Genomic DNA, 22,109 nt, shown 5'->3' with positions numbered 1-22,109 from the left:
TATTCTTCTTCCGCATTTTGATCTAAAAATACCCCTAACTTATTTTTTGGCTTAAGAATATCCATAACCTATTGGAAATGGCTCAAAAATAGCGTTCCTCCACCTTTTGATCTAAAAATACTCTCAACCTTTGTTATTGGTTCAAGAATACCACTCAATCTACTTTTTAGTCTAAAAATACTATCAACCTTTGTTATCTCTTTATATTTGTATATCTAATATTTATGATTTTAATATTGTTTAAACTTTTACCATATAAAAAATTTGTAATTTTATTATTTGAACTAAATTAATTTTTTTTGTAAATAGTAATTTTTTACCCGACTACAACAACAACAACCCAGTGAAATCCCACAACGTGGGGTCTGGGGATGGTAGAGTATACGCAGACCTTACTCCTACCAAGGTAGGACGGCTGTTTCCGAGAGACCCTCGGCTCAAAAAAGGCATAAAAGGGGGTCGGTCAGATAAGGTTAAGAAATTCAAAGCGCTATAGGAAAATAAATAACGAAGGCATCACAGATAAAATAGAGTAATCAAAAGTACTGAAAGCAATAAATAGTAACAGAAATAGCAGAAATGAGAGTACAAAGAATTGTAATGTGCTAGTGCGCCTATGAATAGGGAAGAATAACGAGACTATGTACTAGCCTTCTACCCTAATGTGGGTCCTCCACAGCCTCCTATCTAAGGTCATGTCCTCGGTAAGCTGTAACTGAGCCATGTCCTGTCTAATCACCTCTCCCCAATACTTCTTCGGCCTACCCCTACCTCTTCTGTAACCATCCATGGCCAACCTCTCACACCTCCTCACTGGGTCATCTGTGTCTCTCCTCTTCACATGCCCAAACCATCTCAGTCGCATTTCCCGCATCTTGTCTTCCACCGAGGCCACTCCTACCTTGTCCCGAATAGCCTCATTTCTAATCCTGTCGCTCCTGGTGTGACCACACATCCATCTCAACATTCTCATCTCGGCAACTTTCATTTTTTGAATGTGAGAGATCTTAACTGGCCAACACTCTGCCCCATACAACATAGCCGGTCTAACCACCACTTTGTAGAACTTGCCCTTAAGTTGTGGTGGCACCTTCTTGTCGCATAACACTCCGGAAGCGAGCCTCCATTTCATCCACGCTGCCCCAATACGATGTGTGACATCATCGTCAATCTCCCCGCTCCCTTGCATGACAGACCCAAGATACTTAAAACTACTTCTCTTTTGAATGGCTTGGGCACCAAGCTTAACTTCCACGCCAACCTCCTGAGGTGTCTCACTAAACTTGCACTCTAAGTACTCTGTCTTGGTCATACTCAGCTTAAACCCTTTAGACTCCAAGGTATGTCTCCAATCCTCCAGCTTAGCATTAACTCCACTACGAGTCTCATCAATCAGGACTATGTCATCCGCGAAAAGCATACACCATGGCACCTCACCTTGAATTTATCGCGTCAATGCATCCATTACCAAGGCAAATAAAAATGGACTTAGAGCTGATCCTTGATGCAACCCCGACTAAAAGATTAAAATCAATTAGAGAACTTCTACTTAAAATTTGAATCAATAAATAGTTACATATTTATTTTTAGTATTGAGGATAAATCGTTAAATCTATGAAATATTAATTAGAATCTGTAATCTCCAATATAATTTTTAGTCGACTAAAAAATTAGTAAAGAGACATCTTATTAGAAAATCTTCTACTTATAATTTGAATCAATAAATAATTATTTTTTTTAGTGTTGAGGATATATTAATTAGCCAAATTTTATCTTTTTTCCTTTAATTTCTGTTATTAAAAAGTTTTATAACATAAATAATTTATTTTTTGTTTGAAATATAGTTAGACTTAAATATTTTAAATATTTTGGGATGAGATAATATTAAGAATTTGAATAAATAAAAAATTATCTTTTAGAATAAATAAAATAATTAATTAATTAGTAAAATAATTTAATTAAATTAAATTTGAGTTGATGATATTTTTAGAGTAAAAGATGGAAGAAGGAGCGTTCTTGAACCAAAAACAAGTGTTGAGAGTATTTTTATACCAAAAGCTAGAGGGATGACATTTTTGAGTCATTTCCAATAGGTTAGTGGTATTCTTGAGAAAAAAAATAGGTTAAGGATATTTTTAGATCAAAATGTGGAGGAAGAGTATTTTTGAGTCATTTCCAATAGTTTAGTGATATTCTTGAGCCCAAAAAATAAATTGAAGATATATTTAGACCAAAAGGTGAAAAAATGATATTTATGAATCTCCCTTTAAGAGGTATTTATGAGCCTTTTCTTTTTAAAAAAAATCAAATGAAAGAATTCTATATGGGCCCAGAGGCCGGAGAATGAGAGGCAGACAAGAAGATGAAGCTAATGGCTTGAAACAAAACCACACGATTCTCCCAATCACATCTTCTCCTTTCAATTCATTCGTTCGTATGTGATAAACCTCACTTCTCATAAAAAGAACTATTGTCCTTTTTGCATAATCAGTCTGTCTAGACTTCATATTATCTGAAAAATACAAAAAAAAAAAATTTATCTGAAATATACAATCTTGACATTTTTTATCTGTTGGATTTTTACACTTGGAGTTTTCTTGAATTTATATATTGTTTCTTAAACAGAAGATGGGAGATTGCTAAATAGGTTTTCATATGAGCAATAGATGATGGCAACTTTACCAGTGTGTTCGGCTACTGCTTGCTGTTCTTCCCATTCACAGGTTACAACTTATAAATAATTGTTAGCTACCCCATTAGAAATATTGTTTATGTTTTTGAGATCACATTTCTTGTTTTTTGTGGGAGAGGGAAAACAGTTTGGTGTTATACTAATCTGACATGAGTTGCTAGCTTCAAGTTCTTGGTACATTTACAACTTATTAGTGACAGTTAAAAATGTCCATTCCTTTTCAATTCAAAAGTTAAAAAATGTAGACTACAGTTTAATGCATCTGAATCACTTAATTTTGTACAAAGGGAACAAGAATACAAGTTGCAAGTGATCTAAACTATATACTAGCTTTCCTCTATTGACAAGCTTTTAATACATGTTTGATACAATATAATAACTTCATATAGAATAATGCTAACTGCGATTAACTGTTTTTTTTTCTTTTCTGAAGTTGCATCTTCATACTACTTCATATCTGGGCAGATGCAGATTACACTGTCAAACATGAAATAATATTTTCAAATTAGTGTTGATTGTTTTGTTATACCACTTAGTAATATTTATCTGAGTGGTCTAATGTGCTGCAGAACCACATAATTTTGCCAGCTATTGTGTCCGAAGCAAGCTAGTTCACTATATAACTGTCTTGATAGTGTACCATGTTTGAAGCTGCCGGTTTTCAATCAACAAAAGTTTCATTCTCATTTTCTCTTACTTCTTGTCCATTTTTCCACCTCCAAAATACAAAAATCGCAGACACAGTAGTAGTAATGTTACCCATTCACAATGAATGCACCCTTAGTTGCCCAAAGCTCCACCCAGACCAATGCTGTTATTGCTTTGGAAATTTAACTTCACATGTTTCCGGGCGAGCATACCATCCAACTATGTATCTTTATAGACTTGGAAGGTTTTTGTTGTCGGAGAATTTCAGATATGTAAACTTATGTTCCTGCAGATTCCTTTCTATGGGGGGTTGAGATCCTTTTCCTCTTGTTGGAAAACATACCAGCTGAAATGCAATGTTGTGGACTTGTCTAGCTCATTTCATCTGGATGGAGCTTCATTCCGAGGACAATCAGCTATATCCTTGTACTCAGAGTTTGTACACAATAGCAGTCTGTCCAGTTCCAGTGATATCATTTGTAGTTCTTGCCGAAATGTATTTGATGGTGTCAATCGTGAATTATTGACTAATCAGAGATATCATCTGGGTGTAACTAGTGACTCTTGCTCCATAGGCACTGGAAATCTGAGATTTGTAGATAGTTCTGCAGTACCTATTGGAAGGGAGGAGATGATGGGTTTTAGAGATGACTTGGTTGATATTGCTAAGTTGTCACCAGAGTCTGCTAATCTAGAGTCCATAACTACCGTAGATGTCACACAGGGAGACCCTGCCTCAATATTGGATTCATTGGGCTTGGATACAAGTTCCCTATCTAATGTGAAATCATCTGCTTTGGACGTTTTCTCTGAAGTCAATAATTCAATCACTGGTTCAGTTGAGAACGGACAAAGTTATTTGAACAATTCACTTGATGGAATTAGCTCCTCTGTTACATCAGCTGTTAGAAGCGCTACTCAGGCAGTTGATGATGTGATTAGTAAATTGACATCCACAGTGGACAAAACAGGGGATTCAGCAGGTAATGGTGTGGTAGCCTTTTCGACTGGCTTGAAAAAAGTCTCTGGTAGAGCTGGGCTTCTTGCTGTCGATGCATTGAGACATATAATTCTCATTGTTGAGGATTTGGTATCACGAGGGGCCACACTTGTTGTGTATTCTTATGGGTCTGTGAAGGAGATGCTTCCTATGGAAGTCCAGGATCTGCTAAATATGTCTGAAGAGCGTGCAGTGAAGCTTCTTATTCCATTTGGGACCGCTCTGGGACAGGTATGACTAGTGTTTAGGGCTTCTTCATGTACAAATGTTTGAGACATCCTTACTCTTTGAAGCCTAAATTTTTTATGGAGAAAGTAGCTTAAGGAGGATATCGAGGATTAACATAGTAGATTGCTCTTCCTCCTGATAAGAATTAACAGCGCACAACCTTCTGTTTGTTTTGCTTCCTTTTAAGTTATATTGTAGTTCGCATTCCATCTATTTTCTTATGCTTCTATTTGAGGTTATGCTTTAGATTTCATTCATCTGTTTGTTTTGCATCTTTTTAAGGTTATAGTGTAGGTTTCGTTCCATACTTCAGAAATACTCATGCTTCTTCTACATGATGGTATGCTTTGTGACACTGTGATTAGCAGGGTTACGCTGCTTTGGAGGGTCTGGAGAGGAGTCTTGGCTTGGATCCAAGTGACCCAATTATTCCGTTTGTTCTTTTCCTTGGGGCATCAACTTCTTTTTGGTATGAGCACCCTTCTACTCCTTATCTCATCGTTTCCTGTTATTTTCCTATCACAATTAAAGTTCCCCCTCCCTCCCCAAAATCTCAGTTTTAACTTCTACAGAAAGTTAAATTGCTTATCAGATTTCTGCAGGACTTTTTATTGGATATTGACCTATGGTGGATATGCTGGAGATTTATCTCCCAAGTCAAGTTTTGAGCTTCTGAAAGGAGACAGGAATGCTGTACTCATTGATATCCGGCCTGAGGCAAGGCACTGCATAGTTATCAAGTCTCATATTTCTGCAGAATAGTTATACCAAATATTCTGAGACCTTTGTTGTGCACTGTATTTCCTTGCATTTATCTCAGTAAATAATGCTTTGATTCGATAAATGTATACATGGAGCAAATGTCTTATATTTTCTTCCTCTATGCTTTTCTGAAGGATCTCAGAGAGAAAGACGGCATTCCTGATCTTCGACGCGCTGCTCGGTTTCGTTTTGCCAATGTAACACTACCTGAGGTTGGTCGATCAAGTTCAAGGGTTGGATTATTAATTTCTTTTGTAAGGATTGGGCTTTCTGATTTTAAGAGTCTGTCTTTCAATTAATGGCCCTCTTTTTCCTTCTGTATATTGCTAAAATGTTTTCAGATTGATGGATCTGTAAGGAAGTTATTCAAGAGTGGAAGAGAACTTGATGACTACCTGCTAGCTGCTGTCATTAGGAACTTGAAGATTGTCCAAGTAAATAGATATATCTCCAGTGTTGCCTTTTTTACTCAACTGTCCTTTTATTTGTTCAATTTCAAATTTAACTCCTGAAAATCATGTTGCTCAAAAGAACATCTTCCCATGTTTTCTTCTATGTCCTTTCATTTATGCCACAACTTGAGGAGTAAAAGAGCCAATTGGCTTGTACCGGCTTTATTTTCTCTTGAAGTAACCTGCGCTTATTAAATTATCCTCTTGTTTTCATTCTTAGAACATGTAAAGAATCTGTTAGTGGCAAAAGATTCTTGTGCTTACTTTGCCCATTTACTTTTGGTAACTTTTTTTTGTATTTTGATTGACACTTCCATTACCCAACCTATAGGACAGGTCACAGGTTATAGTTATGGATGCTAACGGTAACCGTTCCAAGAGCATCGCAAGGTCACTCAGGAGACTTGGAATCAAGGCAAGTATATTTGCTTAATGTTGATCTCCCCTGGTACTTGTCCTAAAATTACAGGTAGCATAAGTCATGAATAAGAATAATGTGAAGAAAGAAACTGTATGGTCTACACATTTTACCTCTGGTACTTTTTAGAAACCTAATCAATTAGAAATAAATGCGGGGATTGGGATACTTTAAGCTTGGAAATCCTCAGATCTATGTATACTCCTTTTGTAACTTAGCACCAGGCTAATTCATTTTAATTCTTTAAAAATCTTCTGGTATGTTTTTTCTCTCCTTTTACCTGTTTACTTTCAGTAAAATAGAAACTAATCTGATCAGTGTTACTTAGTAATTGCTAATAGAATGATATTCAATTGTGATGACAATGGACCGATGAATAGGCTAATAATCTTTCATGCCGTGCTGATTTCAAGAGACATACAGTTACTTATTAAACATTAGGACTTTGCATATAGATACAAGAAAGTGCAAAACTTGGTTCTTAAAGTGGTTGTTGTACTGATACACATTATGTGTTTAAAAGATTGTGATCTTATATATCCTTCTCAGATTCCAAAGCATGCCCCGTTTGATTGATAACTGTTTTCTTATTTAATGATACAGAGACCATATTTGGTCCGAGGTGGCTTTCGGTCTTGGGTTGAAGAGGGCCTCCGCATTAAGGAGTTGAAACCTGAGACTACATTGACAATCCTCAATGAGGTATATAAAATGTTTCTTGACTTTCTTAAAGTGAGCCCTATGATTGCTGAGGGTCCAAAGGCTGTGCCAACCTCCCTGTTAAAATGTCAAAAAATGAAAGATCTCTTTATTGAAAAAGTAAACTACTATGATCTATACAACACTGAAGTCACGCCCATGAGTATGCTGATCATCATGACAAGTCAACTACTTTTCCGAACACCAAAAGTAGGGATCAGATACAACCAGATATTTAATATTATGAACTTTCTTCTCTTTCTTTCTAACCAAGCATACCAAAATAAGTGGATGATTGTCCAATATTTCTCGTCACCCCAATACTTTACCAACTATATACAAAACAAGGAAATTGTCGGCTGACATTGCATGACTTAATGTAAAACAAGCACAATTGCAGCCAATTCAGCGAACCACTTGCAGTGGAAAATGTTGTTCAGACTCTTCAACCTCTTATGAAAATAAACAGCTATTGACAGAAACTCAATTCTTATCTTATCATCTGGAAGGGCTCCACCAGTTGCTTCCCAGGCAACCAAACTAATAAGCTTATCTCAGCCGTTTTCCCTTATAAACAGGCCACCATGAATTCCCTCATCAATATTTTCATGCTTATTATGGTAAACATATACTGCTTGACCTTTCACAATGCCCACGACCATCCCTCCTGGAGATGTAAATCGGTTTGTGAATATATCAACCTCCCTTTCTTGCGTAACCCTTCTAAACGTTGGATTAGGTAACACCATTCTGCTTCTCACTCCAAATGTCTCTTTAACAAGTGCATAATTTGTTTGCCCCTTCCTGTTGCATGACATTGGAATATTTTTATATTATATGACCATCTATTTTGTGAGCTTCTGTTTAAAATTTTAAAAGTAAACATGAACTCGACTTATTCAAGTTCCCTTTAAATCTTAACTAAGTTAATTTATGTTTGTTTTGATGAATAATCTGAGTAAGCTTTTAATTGTTAAGATAGTTCTTATATATAACATTTTAACTTTGTGCGGATAGGCTTTTAATTATATTTTGAATTTCCATGAAAGATTGAACTATAATTCTTCCTCATTAAATTGAATTTTGACTTGTAGGAGTATAGTGTTGATAAGCTTTTACTTCCAAGTAATTTGATGGCTTTAGAGAATTATTTCTAATTTTACATTTCCATGAAAAAGATTGATTTACCCCTTTTTACTTAAAGATACATGTATATGATAGAATCGTGTGGCAAGAACAGTTCTCAAAGAAAAGCTTACATCCGCATCAGTATTCTATGTCATTTTATCGGTAAATATTGGTTATATACCTATGCTCTGGACTAGAATTAAAAAGCTATTGCCAACTAGTAGGGAAGAAGGTGGTTATTTCAGTGATATATGCCATATTTCGTTATTTTCAGGAAGCTGAGGCAATTTTTGAGGAAATCAACCCAACACCATTACAACTTGTTGGATATGGAGTGGTAAGTCTTTCTGAATGTATTACATGCTTCTTATAAAGCATTTCTCATTTCCCTTTTTGTCTCAAGTGTTTTTCTGTTTATTAGTAATTTTTGCATATCAACCAAAAGCTCTAATTATGTGGTTCTCTACAAAGCCAATCCAATCATCTAGACAAGTAGGAATGTCTTGTACTCGCTCAAAAAACTAGAGGGTCATCTTATCTGAATGATTGATTTCTCTTTACTTGGGGGTGATTCCCATTCTCTAACTCCTTGGCCTTCTACTTCCATGTTTCCAGCTCCACATGAGTTGTTCCACATCACTGGGCATATTCCAGATGATGCCAAACAGGTTTAACTCAGGTTCCTCATTTGTCGTACTAAATGGTTATAAAGCAAATATTTCACATTCTCCCGTTTCCTATGTTTTGATTCTTAGGGCTTGAGAATATCGTTCAGGAGATGCTTCATCCTTTGTTGGTGTAACCAAGGACATGCTATTCTCCATTTATGTACTTATGGTTTTCTCCTGATGAAATATCTCTTTTACTGCTATCACTGCTGTTAGAAAGAAGTAGAAACAAGAATACTGTATAGAATCCTACTTGGAAAAGGATTAGTATATAGAATCTTACTACGAAAAAGATTGTATTATAGTGTCTATAAATAGGGTCTCAGTGTTATTATGTAGAGACACAATTCAAAAATATTTTTGTCCTATATTTCCCATATGGTATCAGAGCTTCTACTACCTCGGTAGAGAACAAAAAAAAACTTCCGCAGCCGGCGGGCGGTTATAACTCCAATAGAAACATGGAATGCGTTGTGACCCTTCGGGGTGACACAATGGTTTGGGCTTGGGACTTCCATGTTGGAGGTCTCTAGTTCGAAACCCCTCGCCAGCAAAAGCAAGAGGTTTTGCCTTTTGGGTCGAGCTCGTCGCACCAGGATTGTCTAGTGCGGGTTACCTCTCCTGTGTGGTTTGCGAACTTTGCATAGGAACATGTTTTTTTAACCCTGTGTGCACCCAAAGGGTAGCGGCAGCGGGTTTCCCTTGTCATAAAAAACATGGAATATGTTGTGGATCTTATCCAACACAGGCAACAAAGCTAATTTATATGCAACCGGTCCAACCCTTTCAAGTATCTCATAAGGTCCAATAAATCAAGGACTAAATTTTCTTTTTTGGATAAACTTCATTATCTTTTCCATGAAGACACCTTTAAGAATACTTTATTGCCAACTTGATGTTCAATTGCACACCTTTTAGATTAGCACAAGACTTTTGTTTATCCGAAGCAATTTTTAGACGATCCGTGATCACTTTTACCTTGTCTTCTGTTTGTTGCATGATTTCAGGTTCAATAAGTTTCCTTTCACTCCAACAAAGTGGGGTCCGATATTATCTTCTATATAAGGCTTCATAGTGAGGCATTCTAATACTCGATTTGTAACTATTATTGTAAGCAAACTTTATCAAAGCCAACTGTTTGTCCCAACTACCCTCAAACTCAATAATGCAAGCTCGAAGTATATCCTTGGGATGGAATGAAGTGCTAAAGTTCAACTTAGTACCCAAGGCTTCCTGTAAGCTAGCCCAAATCTAGATGTAAACCTCGGGTCTCGATCAGATACAATAGAAATAGGGATTCCATGTAGCCTTACAATCTCGTTAATGTACAATTCTGTAAAACGCTCAAGTGAGTAATCCATCCTAATTGCCAAGAAGTGAGCACTCTTTGTTAGCCTATCCACTATCACGCATGTTGCATCATGATTTCTTTAAGTGCGAGGAAGTCCATAAACAAAGTCCATAGCAATTTTCTCCCATTTCTATTCTAGCACCGACAAGGGTTGTAGCAAAACCAAATGGGACCTGATGCTCTGCCTTTATTTGTTGACAAACCAAATATTTCAAAATGAACTCCGCTATGTCTTTCTTCATACCATTCCACCAATAGTGTTCTTTGATGGTTTGGTACATTTTGTACCACCAAGATGCATTGCGTATGGTTTGGTTGTTGCCAATATTGCTTGAAGAGGTGAAAGAATCACAAAAGTTAAAAGAGAAACTCGTAAAATTGACCAAAGAAGTTCAAAATGGGGAAAAACTTGATTTTACATCAAGGGAGGATGGTGTCTTGTTTTATCAAAATAGGTTATGCATCCCTAATGATGACAAATTGAGGAGAGAATTCTTGAATGAAGCATGGTATATAGGCATCTATTTTTGTGTGATCTATGGGTTGTACATGTATAGGTAATTTTGAAGGCTAGTTTGGTCATGGCACCATGATTTGTAACTTAAATTTGGTGATATGTTTTGTTGTTTGGGGTGTGTGAACTCAAGTCTTATGATGTACTAAATTTACTGTTTCTTTTGGATGTTTGTATAAAGCATACCAGTGCACGTTGATACTCAAAAGTTTGGTATTAATTTACGACGTGAACCTGAGATCAAATGAATTCCTAAATGGTAAATTTTTATACCTTTAACTATTTTGAATGAGTCTAATTTCACTACTAGATTATAATTATTATGTCTTACTCTAAGCAAGTTTTAAATGTCCCAAGTATTATATTAGCTCTCTTTTTAAGAAGTAGCATCTTTTCGAGAGGGCCGCTATTATCAAGCCCCTCAGTTATCCTTATATTAATCACATCTGTAACATCTCGGTACATATGATTTGTATGTACCAGTTTGAGGGGGAATGTTAGAATAGAAGTAGGAACAAGAATAGTGTATAGAATCCTACTTGGAAAAGGATTAGTATATGGAATCCTACTAGGAAAAGGATTGTATTATAGTGTATATAAATAGGGTCTCAGTGTAATTATGTAGAAACACAATTCGAAAATATTTCTCCTATATTTATCACAACTGCCTTGATTTCTTGCATTCAATCCCCAATTATAGTTACTCTATGTTTGATTAAACAAAGGGAAGTAGAGGAATTGAGAGCATGTTTGGATTGACTTTTGGCCTATGACTTTTAAGCCAAAAGCTATAAGTTAGGAATTCTAACTTATGGCTTTTGGCTTATTTTTGTTATTTTGGCTTAATAACTAGTGCTTATAAGCACTTTTGTTTTTACCCAAACATTACAAAGCTGTTTACAAGCTATTTTTGGCTTAAAAGCACCTAAAATTAGCCAATCTAAACTGGCTATGAGTCTTTTTTTTTCTGATTCCCTTAAGAATGTTCTTAATCTTTCCCTCAGGTTGTTTGGTACAGCCAGAAAAGTGAAAGTACTACTTTCGCATATTTTTGAGGGTTGAAGAAGTTAAAGTGGAATTGGATTTTGCTTCCCCTTCTCTTGTACATCCATTATACTACTAAAACACCTGCTACCCTGCTTTTAGTTCCCCTCTTGCAACCGTTCCTCTTTTTACCCTAAAGAAAGATATAACTTATTCAAGCAAGATGGAGGGATTTCTCCTAATGAAATTCCTCTTTACTCATCTTCATTCTGTTGCTCATTTTGATCAATATTGCTTTTCCAACAACACACAAATTGGTTTTCCTCAAATAAACCTTTTGTTGCCATAAGTTTTCCATAAAAAAATGTAAGGCCACATATTTAATGGATGTTATCTTATTTAACTTGGTCTAAGTACTTCCAATTTAATTTCACTAGCATACCATGTTACCTATTCTCAACAACAAAAAAAAATCACTACCATACTGCTAAGCCCGGTCATGAAACAAAATCAAAATACGATTGAATATTAATTTCATAATTTTTATAAAAGAAAACCGATCTTTGGTAGTAAGACATTTTTAATGATTCTTTTTAACATCCTATATACAAAATTCTTTGGCTGAAAAGATCTGTGAGAAGCCAAAATTCCATACTATATATGAAGCAATTCATTTTAATCAACATTTGTAAATGTAAATAAGAAAGTCGGAAAATAAAAAAAAATTAAAAAAGAATGTACTATAAAAATCATTAAGAAGATGGCGATGACACTGCCATTCTTTCACGATGTTTGTTGGACTTTTTCCCTTCGAGATCATACTTCTCTCTTCTTTGTCTGTGTTGGAAGAGAATTGTATGCTGGAAAACAATTTTCTTGAGCTGAGAGTCCATCGAAAACAACCCCTCTATCCCACGAAGGTAGTGGTAAGATCTGCATATACCTCACCCTTCCCAGACCCCACTTGTGAGACTATACTGGGTATGTTGTTGGAAGAGAATCAATATGAGACTTGAGAGATAGAAGAAGGGAATCCATATAACCAAACATTAGTTTTTTAAAAAATTAAAAATATCTTATTTTTCTTCTAAAAATAATCTAAACATATAAGTTTATAGCTTCAAGGAAGTTCATTACATAGAACTTCTTTTCTGTTGTTTCAAAAAATTGGAGTACTTTCAACTTATTATTTAAATTAGCACATAGTCAACTCATATACCAACTCATAATTGTAACATACAAGTAGGAAGTAGAAATGTTTCATTAATGGTCATCCAAGTGAAGGTTTATAACAGATAAGTCACTATCTTTTCTTTGTCACTTAAAACTCATCTAACTAAAGCTTAGATAAGTAAAATATAAGCACGGTTGCAGGACACATATTTTGACCCAAAAAACCTAATGTGGCTCTCTTAATCATTTAATAGGGTTCATAAAAAGGATTAAACGTACTAAACCCATTTCAATACCCAACCCAGCCCATGACCTATTTTACAAATCAATTCATATAAAAGCATAAACCCTACTCATTCCAGAGCATATTAGGCCGCACCTTATCCCTCTCTTCTCCTTTAGAGATTAAGGTATGCGGAAATAAAAACCATGCAATAATACATGCTCTTGAATTGGTGGATTTGTGCTTTTACCTATTGGTAAATGGCTCGGGTTGGGTATTAATATGGGGTTAATACATTACTTTTTATTAAGCCAATTAAATTATTAAGAGAGCCACATCAGATTTTTCCGTTTAAACTATAAATCTTCCGAATTTTAGTTAGCTAGAGTTCAATTAGATGACTTTTGCATGACCGAATAAAAGAACATCGACTTGTGTTAATAAATATTTACTGGTATAAATTTCTCCGGAGAAAGTAAGTTACTCCCTCCGATTCAATTTGTTTGGAAGTCATGCTACTGGAACAGAAATGTTACCCACAGTCCACAACATGGCCTTGGAAGCTAATGTGGAAAACCAAGATTCCTCTAAAAATCTCTTGTTTTGTATGGTTAGTGTATAGGAAAGCTTGCCTAACTCATGAAGTACTGCAGAGAAGAGGTAGACAGATTTGCTCAAGGTGTTTTATGTGTACATCGGATGCAGAAGTAAATAGTCATCTGTTTCTTCATTGCAAAACAGCTGCAAATCTGTGGAACATGTTCTTCTGTTTGCTTAGAGTGCATTGGTTGACTCCAAAAACTACCAGAGGAATGCTTAACAGTTGGAAAGGGATTGGAAGAATAGAATCAGAGGAGGACTGGTGGGAAATGATACCTGCATGTATTTGGTGGACCTTATGGAAGGAAAGAAATGCAAGAGGTTTTGAAGACAAATCCAATAATATGCAGAAGATCGGAATGAACTGTCTTAGGCTTCTTTATTTTTGGTGTAAAGAGGATAGAGTGGGGGATATAGAACTTTTTGTTGATTTCATAGGAAAATTGTAAAGCCACTTAGTCTAGTTTTGTTTTTGCTGGAATGTTTCCCTCTGGGTTGTAAGTGACTTTCCTCTATCTTTGATGATGAGTACTTTGTGAATACACAATTACCTTTTCTCAAAAAAAAACATACCTTGAACCGGATGCCATTTCTTATGAAGAAGCAGAGGCTCGGTGCATGAGACGACAAAGTAAGATTGAGTTGGGTATATATATATATTTGCTTCGGTATAACCTTAGAGCGTCTGCTGATTGATTTCGGTTTACAAAGTTTAAATGCAGAATACATAAATAGAAACCTTAACTTGGCCTCAACCGGCAACTAAGCACCCTAACTTTTAAAATTTACATCTATACACTTAGCTTGGTTTAAGTTGTCTTCATAAACACCCACTTAAAGAAAGCTCAATTTGAGAATGCACATCCAGAAAGGGTGTTTACGGGGCCAACTTAAACCAAATTAAGGTGTCTAGATGTGCATTTCAAAGTTGGAGTGTTTAGTTGTCAATTGAGGCCAAGTTAAGGTGTCGATCTATGTATTATGCCAAGTTTAAAGCTTACGAATAATGAAATAGATATGTCGTGCTTTTTTTTCCTTTCATGTTTACCAAGCCTTATTCCTATCCTTAGTGATGCAAGATTTTGTTTAACTTTATCACACTTGAAATGTTGTTTGCTTTCTTCACTAACTTATGTGATGCACTCTTGGCAGGGTTTGGTAGCAGCAGCATATGCATTGGTTGGTGAGTCTGCAATTTCTGCCAAATATTCTGAGAAACTGCATATTTTCTCCGTAGTTTGGATTTTTGGATTCGCTTATTCAACAGATAATGTTTATTGGAGAAGAACACCGACTTTTATGAAATTTCTCTCTAGACATTCAAGTTAGAAGAAATTTTCTGTCAATGATTCTTGCATCTTCTTTTGGGAGGTGGTCATATGTGTTGGAAAATTGGGGGTGGAGTACTCTCAATCTCTCATTTTCTATTGAATAAAAGTGGAGGAAATCATTTTTCTTTACTTCCCTCTACTTGCAAACATAAAATGGCTATAGTACCTAGGTATTTATAGAACTTTTCTAGCATGTACCTAGTCTAGTACATGTACCTTAATTTAGTTCTAATTTCCTTTTTCCTGGTTCATGACCAAAACAATACATGTATCCTAAGAGTAATACATTTTTCTTCTAAATTCATAAACTAAGATGATTCATGTATCAAAAAAAATCTAAGAAAACCTATCCTTTTCCAACCCAAAGTTCAATTTTCAACAGTATGCTGTGAGACCTGGAGGAGCAGACCACTTTTTCATATAGGAACTTAGGGTTTCACAATATTAAGGCAGCTTGTTTGATCTTTAAAATTGCTAATAAAACAAGATGTTCTGTTATTGTATTATGTTTCTAATCTCCAAACTAATTTAGCCTAGTGATATGAATTGCAGTCTCTCCAACAGTTTTTCTGGTTTTTATTGAAATATAGGTTTTCATGTCCTCAAAAATGTTTTCCATAGCTTACCTTGTGCACTGAACTCATTTTTATCAGACTAGAAATCCTTCGTTTTTTTACTATCACAATCTTTATTCTCTTAGTTTTACAAGGAAGCAAGGGAGTGCCTTTTATTCTGTTTAATGACAGTGAGTTCATCACTGGATGCTTGTTCTCCTAACTGAAGACACTAAGATTCTTTTCTTTTTATTCTCTAGAGTGGGAGAAAACACTACAATACGTTGGAGTTTTTGGCCTATGTCAGGTAATTGTTCTAATTTTCAAATAAACTTCCTTTATGATTTAAAGAGAGAAAGAATTTCCTATGTCGGAATACACTAACAACTAACTGAAATGAGTGGATAAACTATTTCATACTGGATTTTGTTGTTGGAAAGCCAAACCAAAGATTTCATGATTATTTTTCAAAATTTAATTGCTAAAAGCTTGTTATTTGTTGGATGTTAAGCTGATACTTGATTTCCTAAATTCTGGATTTATTTTCTGTTTTTAGACTTTGTACCGTCGAATTTCTTCTTACGAGGATTCAGAAGATTTTAAACAGGATGTGAGGTAACCGCCCTTTTCAAGAATTGAATTTCTGTTAAGTGTTATATATCTTTTACATAGTGTTACTTTATTCATTTCTGTTCTTTGAGCGACAGTCCTAAAGTCTTACTAAGGTGGAATAAAGGTTAAAAGAATACAAAGTGAAGAATTAGCTCAATTTCAAGAAAAGTGAAGAAATAGTTAATGCACCTATTGTTTATCGTATATGGGTTGATGAATGAAATGAATTCTTGTTGTAAATGTGATACTACTTTGGTAACTCAATCACATTGAGCTTTTCTCAAGTACTGGGGCAGATTTAAAAATCTCTTGGCTTACACAAGTTGGAATTTTACGTCTTGATTAAAACGAAAGGTTATTAGGAATTCACTTGAAAGGAGAACAACTCTTCGATCAATATGCATATGACAAACATAGGAATTTACTTTGAAAGGAGAAACAACTCTCCGCTCTATATGTATATGACGAACATAGGAACTTAGTTGAAAGGAGAATTAACTCTGCAATCTATGTGCTATGACAAAACAAAAAACTCAATACATGTTCGGTACCATTTGTGATAACTTGTTCAATGAGTCTGGGAAACTGCAGATGCATGTCTGGGACAATTCCATTCTTATAGCCTATGCATTAACATGGCAGAAAATGATAACTACTCAAACATAACCCGTTTTATCATATCAGAAGATCTTGACAGTCTTATCAGTTACCATCATGATTTTCTCCCAGATCTATTTTTTTATCATTGCACACTGTTGGAGGCGAGTTTTTGGCCAAAAACATTACTTTAACTAAAACTACATCCTTGTACTACACAATGAACAAAAACATGCCTGAACTATCCAAATTATTACAAGATCTATCCTTCCGTTTGTTTTCTGAACTATGCATGACCTCAACATGGCCTTTTCTCAGCTATTCTGCCTTCTCCCCTCTTGTCTTCAACATCATGCAAAAAAAAAAAGCCTTTATTTTGTTTAAACGACAATAATTTCATATATGATTCAACCGCACGTGATCGAGTGCGATTTGGTTGCATGAATAAGAGTTTGTAGATCCTTTACGGGCCTTGACTTGTGGAAGCTTCTACCTACCATGGCTTCATTAAAAATTGAAAATAGTACGCCCCATAATCCGTGCAGAAAGGAACCTTAGCTTATTATCCTTACTTAAATTCCATCATTATAATGCTGCCTCATGGAATTAGAAGCCAGTTTCTGTGCATTCTTGTTACTGCCCAAACAAGAGCAATGCAACCGAAGTTAAGCAGATTGCTGTTTGTTTATTTTTCTACTCTAGCAACAGATCTTCTCCAATTTTCAATCAGTCTCATGCCTCTTTTCTCTTCCTAAAATCAAAATCCAACGTAGCAAACATACCCATGGCCGAGCACATGCAGAGAAGTAAACTAGCCTTCATTCTGTTAGTTTTTTATACAGAGATTGACTATAGGATGAAACATGTTAAATTTCTGATACTTCAAGGGTGTTCTTTGTTCACCATGGTAGTACGAGGATGTAGTTTAAATTTGAAGCATAGTTAAAGGATGCTTTTTGGCAGAAACTTGTTGGACGCCATATGTGCTTGTGATATGAGATATTTTACTACTCCCTCCCAATTTATGTGATGTAATTTGATTGGGCATGAAGTTTAAGAAATACGAAAAGACTTTGATGTGTTCCAAAATTAACCTTAAAATAAATGAATTTTTAATTAGAAGAGTACATCTTTGTCGACGTATTACCAAATAAGTGGGATCCAACATGGATAAATTGTTGATAGTGTCATTAAACATTTGTCAAATAAGGATGCGAGTCATTCTGTAACATAAATTGGAATAGAGGGGGTGTCGTAACTGCAAATTGATGGTATTAAACAGATGCTTACTGTGTTAATTTTTTCCAGGCAACTTTTGGCCCCAGTTAAGCTAGGAGGCCAGGCAATGACATGGGCAGTTGGCAAGTTGGGAACAAACGGTAATGGACTGCCAACTTCACCTTCCTCAACTGATGTTCAGAGCAGGGTGTTGCAAGCTGCTGCAAAGCATGAATCACAACCAGATAGCGAAGAGACCCAAGATCCATCCCCCGAAACTATGCTTTCCGTCGGTGAAAACGTTGATCTTTCTGAAGCATAGATTTAAGTATTTTGCAGCTAACTTTAATAGTCCAACTGAATGACATTGCATGTTGTATATTCAGTCAAGACAGTGATTATCAACCATATAAACACCACCTTAAAATTTTTATAGTCCAACTTCTTTTCTTTTTTTTTGTAATGAACATATAAACGTTGCAACATTGACTCATCATGGATTCATACATTATGTACCATGTTGTACATTCGTTGGATATTCCATAGCAAACACTGTTATGAATTTAGCAAAACATGCCTCCCCATCCGATGCAAGTTGCTTTATCTTTTGCTGTGCCCATGACAACCTTTACGTTCCACTGGATGTTTGAGAAGGTACCTTGACTATTCCTTTTTTTACATTATCACCTTTAGGTCGCATATTTATTGACATGTGTAGGCATTACACGGACTATAAATAAACAATGTTGAAACATGCCCAAACGATGGCCCAAGAAATGATGAAACATCAATGTTTTCTGCATTACAGGACCTTTTAACAAAATTAGTTTTGCCAACACTCTGTCGTGGTAGAACACATTGCAGGCTTAATATACAACCGAATCGACATCCTTAAAAAGACATTATACACATTTCCATGAGAGGAAAGATTCTACCATGTATGCCATTTAGAGAAACCCGTCAGCAAATTTGTTCAGTCCATTATCCCAGCATGCTAAGTGAAGAGTTGATGAGGCAAAAAATTGGTTGATTGAATCATGCAATGGTTCCTTAACCAAAATGTCATATGAGGAGCACTTTCATCTCCATGTAGCTCATTTATTTGAACAAGAGACTTGAGATGAGACCAGAAATATCTTTTGGCATCTTGCATTACCAGTGATGCACAAGAAATTCAGGTTGGCTGGAAGGATTTTGCCATTGTCATATTTCATTCCTTGTCAGCTATAACAACAAAAACATCCTTAACTGACCATTTCCTTCTCTCTGTTTTTGCCGGGGGATTGATGACCGCTTTGTCTGCATTAGCAAGACGGTAACCAATCACAATCTCTCTCCTTTGTCGTGCACGCAGGAGCACTTCATAAAAACTCAACTCCTCACCATCACAAAGGTATAGATTTGCTCCTCTTATTTGCATCTCGTTTCCCTGCAATGTTAGAAGGTTTTATTAGTCGTTTACAATCAAAATAATTACTACAGCCATAATGGAGGTTGCAGAATACTACCATTATAGGAAGGCATTTCATGCATTAGAGACTAGTGAAGCATTCAATACTGTCAAATTTTAAAATTGAGAAGCAAGCGATATACTTCAGCTCAAGTTTATAAAAACGAGGAATGTGTCCTATCTGACCTTTACTGATTGAAGGTTTGATAACATAACTGAGAGTCAACCTAATTTGGAAATCTACGGCAACAATTTGTATTTCTATTTCCAAAAAATCAAAACCTGCCACAACATGTGTCAGGTTCCTAGATACAAATTAAAGAGAGTATAGGAAGATCTTTAATCCTATGACAAAAATTACAGGGCTCCTAAGACATTCGCAACTGATTCTAGATCTTCCATCTACTCCTGTTTACACCAAAAATGAAACAACACAAGACAGTTCATCTTCTGGATAGTGTTGCTCTTGTTCTGAAAACATCTAAGGTTCCTTTCTTTCCTCATTGACCACCAAATACAAGCAAGGATGATTTTCCATCTCTCCCTATGTCCAGAGATGTAGGCATAACTACTCCAGATCTTCAGGGTTTGAGTTACTCTCCTTGGCATCACCCAATTCAGTCCTTTTGTATTGATGAATAGGTCCCACAGCAGGTTGATGATCGTACAGTGAAGAAACAGGTGAGTCAGAGTCTCAGCCTCTTCCCCACATAGGAAACTTTCTAGGGCTCAATTGGATACCCCTCTTCATGAGATTTTCCAGAATCAAAACAGCCTGTTTAGCAAGTAGCCAAGTAAAACAAGACTCTTTATAGGAAATTTTGGTTTTCCAGATCAGTTTCCAGGGCCACCCATTAATCTGGTTATTGAAGGGGTTGAACTTCTTGTAAGCCCCCTTGACACTGATCTTCCTTGCTTGCTTGTGACCTTGCCATTCCAAGCAGTCTTGGACAGTATTGTCTCCTCTGAATTGTTCCAGAATTCTGTAAAATTCTACTACTCTCTGGATCTCCCAACCATTAAAAGGCCTTCTAAAGTTCAGATTCCACCCTTGGTTTGACCAAACCTCTGCCACAGTAGCCTTCTGCAGTTGGATGAGGATGAAAACATCAGGGAAAAGGGTTTTAAAAGAACCTTGTTCCAGCCAACTATCTTCCCAAAATGAGACTTTCACACCATTTCCAATTTTGATTTTGCAGTTCCCTCTAAGTTTCGGTCAGAGATTCCTTATGGCTCTCCCAAGGCTGGTTCAGTAAAGTGTTGGTCACCTGAGTTGCTCAGACTCGGGTGCAGGTGTCCGATACGGGTGCGGATTTAGAGGTCGGATCCTCTATGATCTAAACTTTAAGATTTAGGGATACAAATCCATGTATGGATACGAATGCGGGGAGCCGGAAATTCGACTAAAAATAATTCAAATATCTAAAAATAGAACTATAAAACCTAAATTATGAGATATTATGTGCAAAATTTGAGGAGAAAATATTGATCAAGAGGAGAATTCTAGAAGGAGATAAAAGGAAAGGAAGTGACAATAGAAATTTATATATACAAGGTATTCCATTTTCTTCAGTTTCGCCGTAGTTTTTGTTTTGATTACAGAACTCATTAAATCTATCCAGAATTTCTCCCACTAATTTGGTCAAAGTACCCAAAACCGGTTGACCAAATCGGGTACAGATCCCACACCCACGTCGTGTCGACACGGGTGCGGCACCAAAAGTGAAGAGTCCGAGCAACTTAGTTGGTCACCATGTTAGTTGACCAGTGATCTTCCATTTCATGTTTTGCCTGAATCACCTCCTTCCACAATGCTTGTTCATTGGAGGGTAGCCTCCAGAGCCATTTCATTAGTAGACATTGATTCTGAGTCTTCAAGTTTCTCACCCCTAGACCCTAACTTGTTTATTCCCAACAAGGCTTTCCATTTAACCCAATGATTTTTTTTTGTTTCACTGTTACTTTCCCATAGGAAGTTTCTTTTTAGAGCATCCAGTCTATCAATTACTCCATCAAGAGTAGGGAAAGGGACATCATTTAAGTAGGCATAGAATCCAAGACACTATTAATAAGTGTTAGCCTTCCCCTAGGGAAAGATATCGACTCTTCCAATTACCAATCTTCTTTCACACTTTTCAATCACCTAATACCTATAGACCTGCTTTTACCTCCAAGAGGCATCCCTAAATAAGTAGTAGGGAGGTCACCAATTCTTCCACCAAGGGTCCTAGCCAGAGAGGATAGGTTAGGAATTACATTAACTGGATATATGAAGTTATTGTTCCAATTTAAATGAAGTCCTGATATAACTTCAAAGAGAATAAAAATCATGCTCAGCATCCTAAGTTGTTCTATGTTGGCATCACAGAAGATGAGGGTATCGTCCGCATATTGTAAATGGGTGATCTCTAGTTCACATCCCACTCTGTTTGATACTCTGAATCCCTTTAGCCAAAAGTTCTCTCGAGCAGTTTTCAACATGTCACATAGTCCTTCCATTGCAATGATGAATAGAAAAGGTGATAGAGGCTCACCTTGCCTTATGCCCCTTTGAGCCGAGAAGAAGCCAGTAGGAGAGCCATTGATAAGAACCGAGTATTTGACTGTTTGAATGCAAAATTGCATCCATCTTAGCCATCTGCCACCAAAACCTCTTTTATAGAGAGTTCCCCACAAAAATTGTCAATTCAGGTGATCATATGCCTTCTGTACGTCCAGCTTGAAGAGAATTCCTGGAGCATTGCTTTTGGTTCTAGAGTCCACGCACCCGTTTGACATGAGGATAGCATCCATTATCTGCCTACCTT

General features: G+C 36.2%; 2 protein-coding genes across 5 annotated transcripts in view; one reads left to right on the top strand and one right to left on the bottom strand.

Annotated features, from left to right (window-relative positions):
• The first annotated feature begins 2,339 nt into the window (after positions 1-2,339).
• On the top strand, positions 2,340-18,388 carry LOC129870210 (uncharacterized). 3 transcript variants are annotated; one of them, XM_055944877.1, is made up of 14 exons: positions 2,340-2,434; positions 2,626-2,723; positions 3,633-4,571; positions 4,934-5,037; positions 5,171-5,285; positions 5,465-5,542; positions 5,672-5,764; positions 6,114-6,197; positions 6,804-6,902; positions 8,302-8,364; positions 14,693-14,723; positions 15,686-15,732; positions 15,982-16,040; positions 17,943-18,388. In XM_055944877.1, exons 2-14 carry the CDS (start codon positions 2,667-2,669, stop codon positions 18,172-18,174), a joined length of 2,001 nt encoding a protein of 666 aa, XP_055800852.1. In that variant the 5' UTR covers positions 2,340-2,434; positions 2,626-2,666; the 3' UTR covers positions 18,175-18,388. The 3 variants fall into 3 exon arrangements, 2 of the variants coding, with proteins under 2 accessions (XP_055800852.1, XP_055800853.1); XR_008762056.1 differs by lacking the exons at positions 2,340-2,434; positions 17,943-18,388 and adding an exon at positions 10,742-10,819 and having other exon boundaries at positions 2,486-2,723; positions 15,982-16,041; XM_055944878.1 differs by lacking the exon at positions 2,340-2,434 and having other exon boundaries at positions 2,498-2,723; positions 4,937-5,037.
• Positions 18,389-18,629: 241 nt separating this feature from the next.
• LOC129870208 (ion channel CASTOR-like) overlaps positions 18,630-22,109 on the bottom strand; it is a 32,282-nt gene continuing 28,802 nt past the window's right edge. For both annotated transcript variants that reach the window (XM_055944874.1, XM_055944876.1), the window contains one exon: positions 18,630-19,281. In XM_055944874.1, coding sequence (XP_055800849.1) covers positions 19,063-19,281 — 219 coding nt within the window. In that variant the 3' untranslated portion in view covers positions 18,630-19,062. The remainder of the gene's footprint in view (positions 19,282-22,109) is intronic.

This window comes from Solanum dulcamara, chromosome 10 (genome assembly GCF_947179165.1).
Source record: "Solanum dulcamara chromosome 10, daSolDulc1.2, whole genome shotgun sequence".
Classification (NCBI taxonomy): Eukaryota; Viridiplantae; Streptophyta; class Magnoliopsida; order Solanales; family Solanaceae; genus Solanum; species Solanum dulcamara.
Note: the sequence above shows the minus strand (reverse complement) of the source record. Positions and strands in the feature narration are given on the sequence as shown.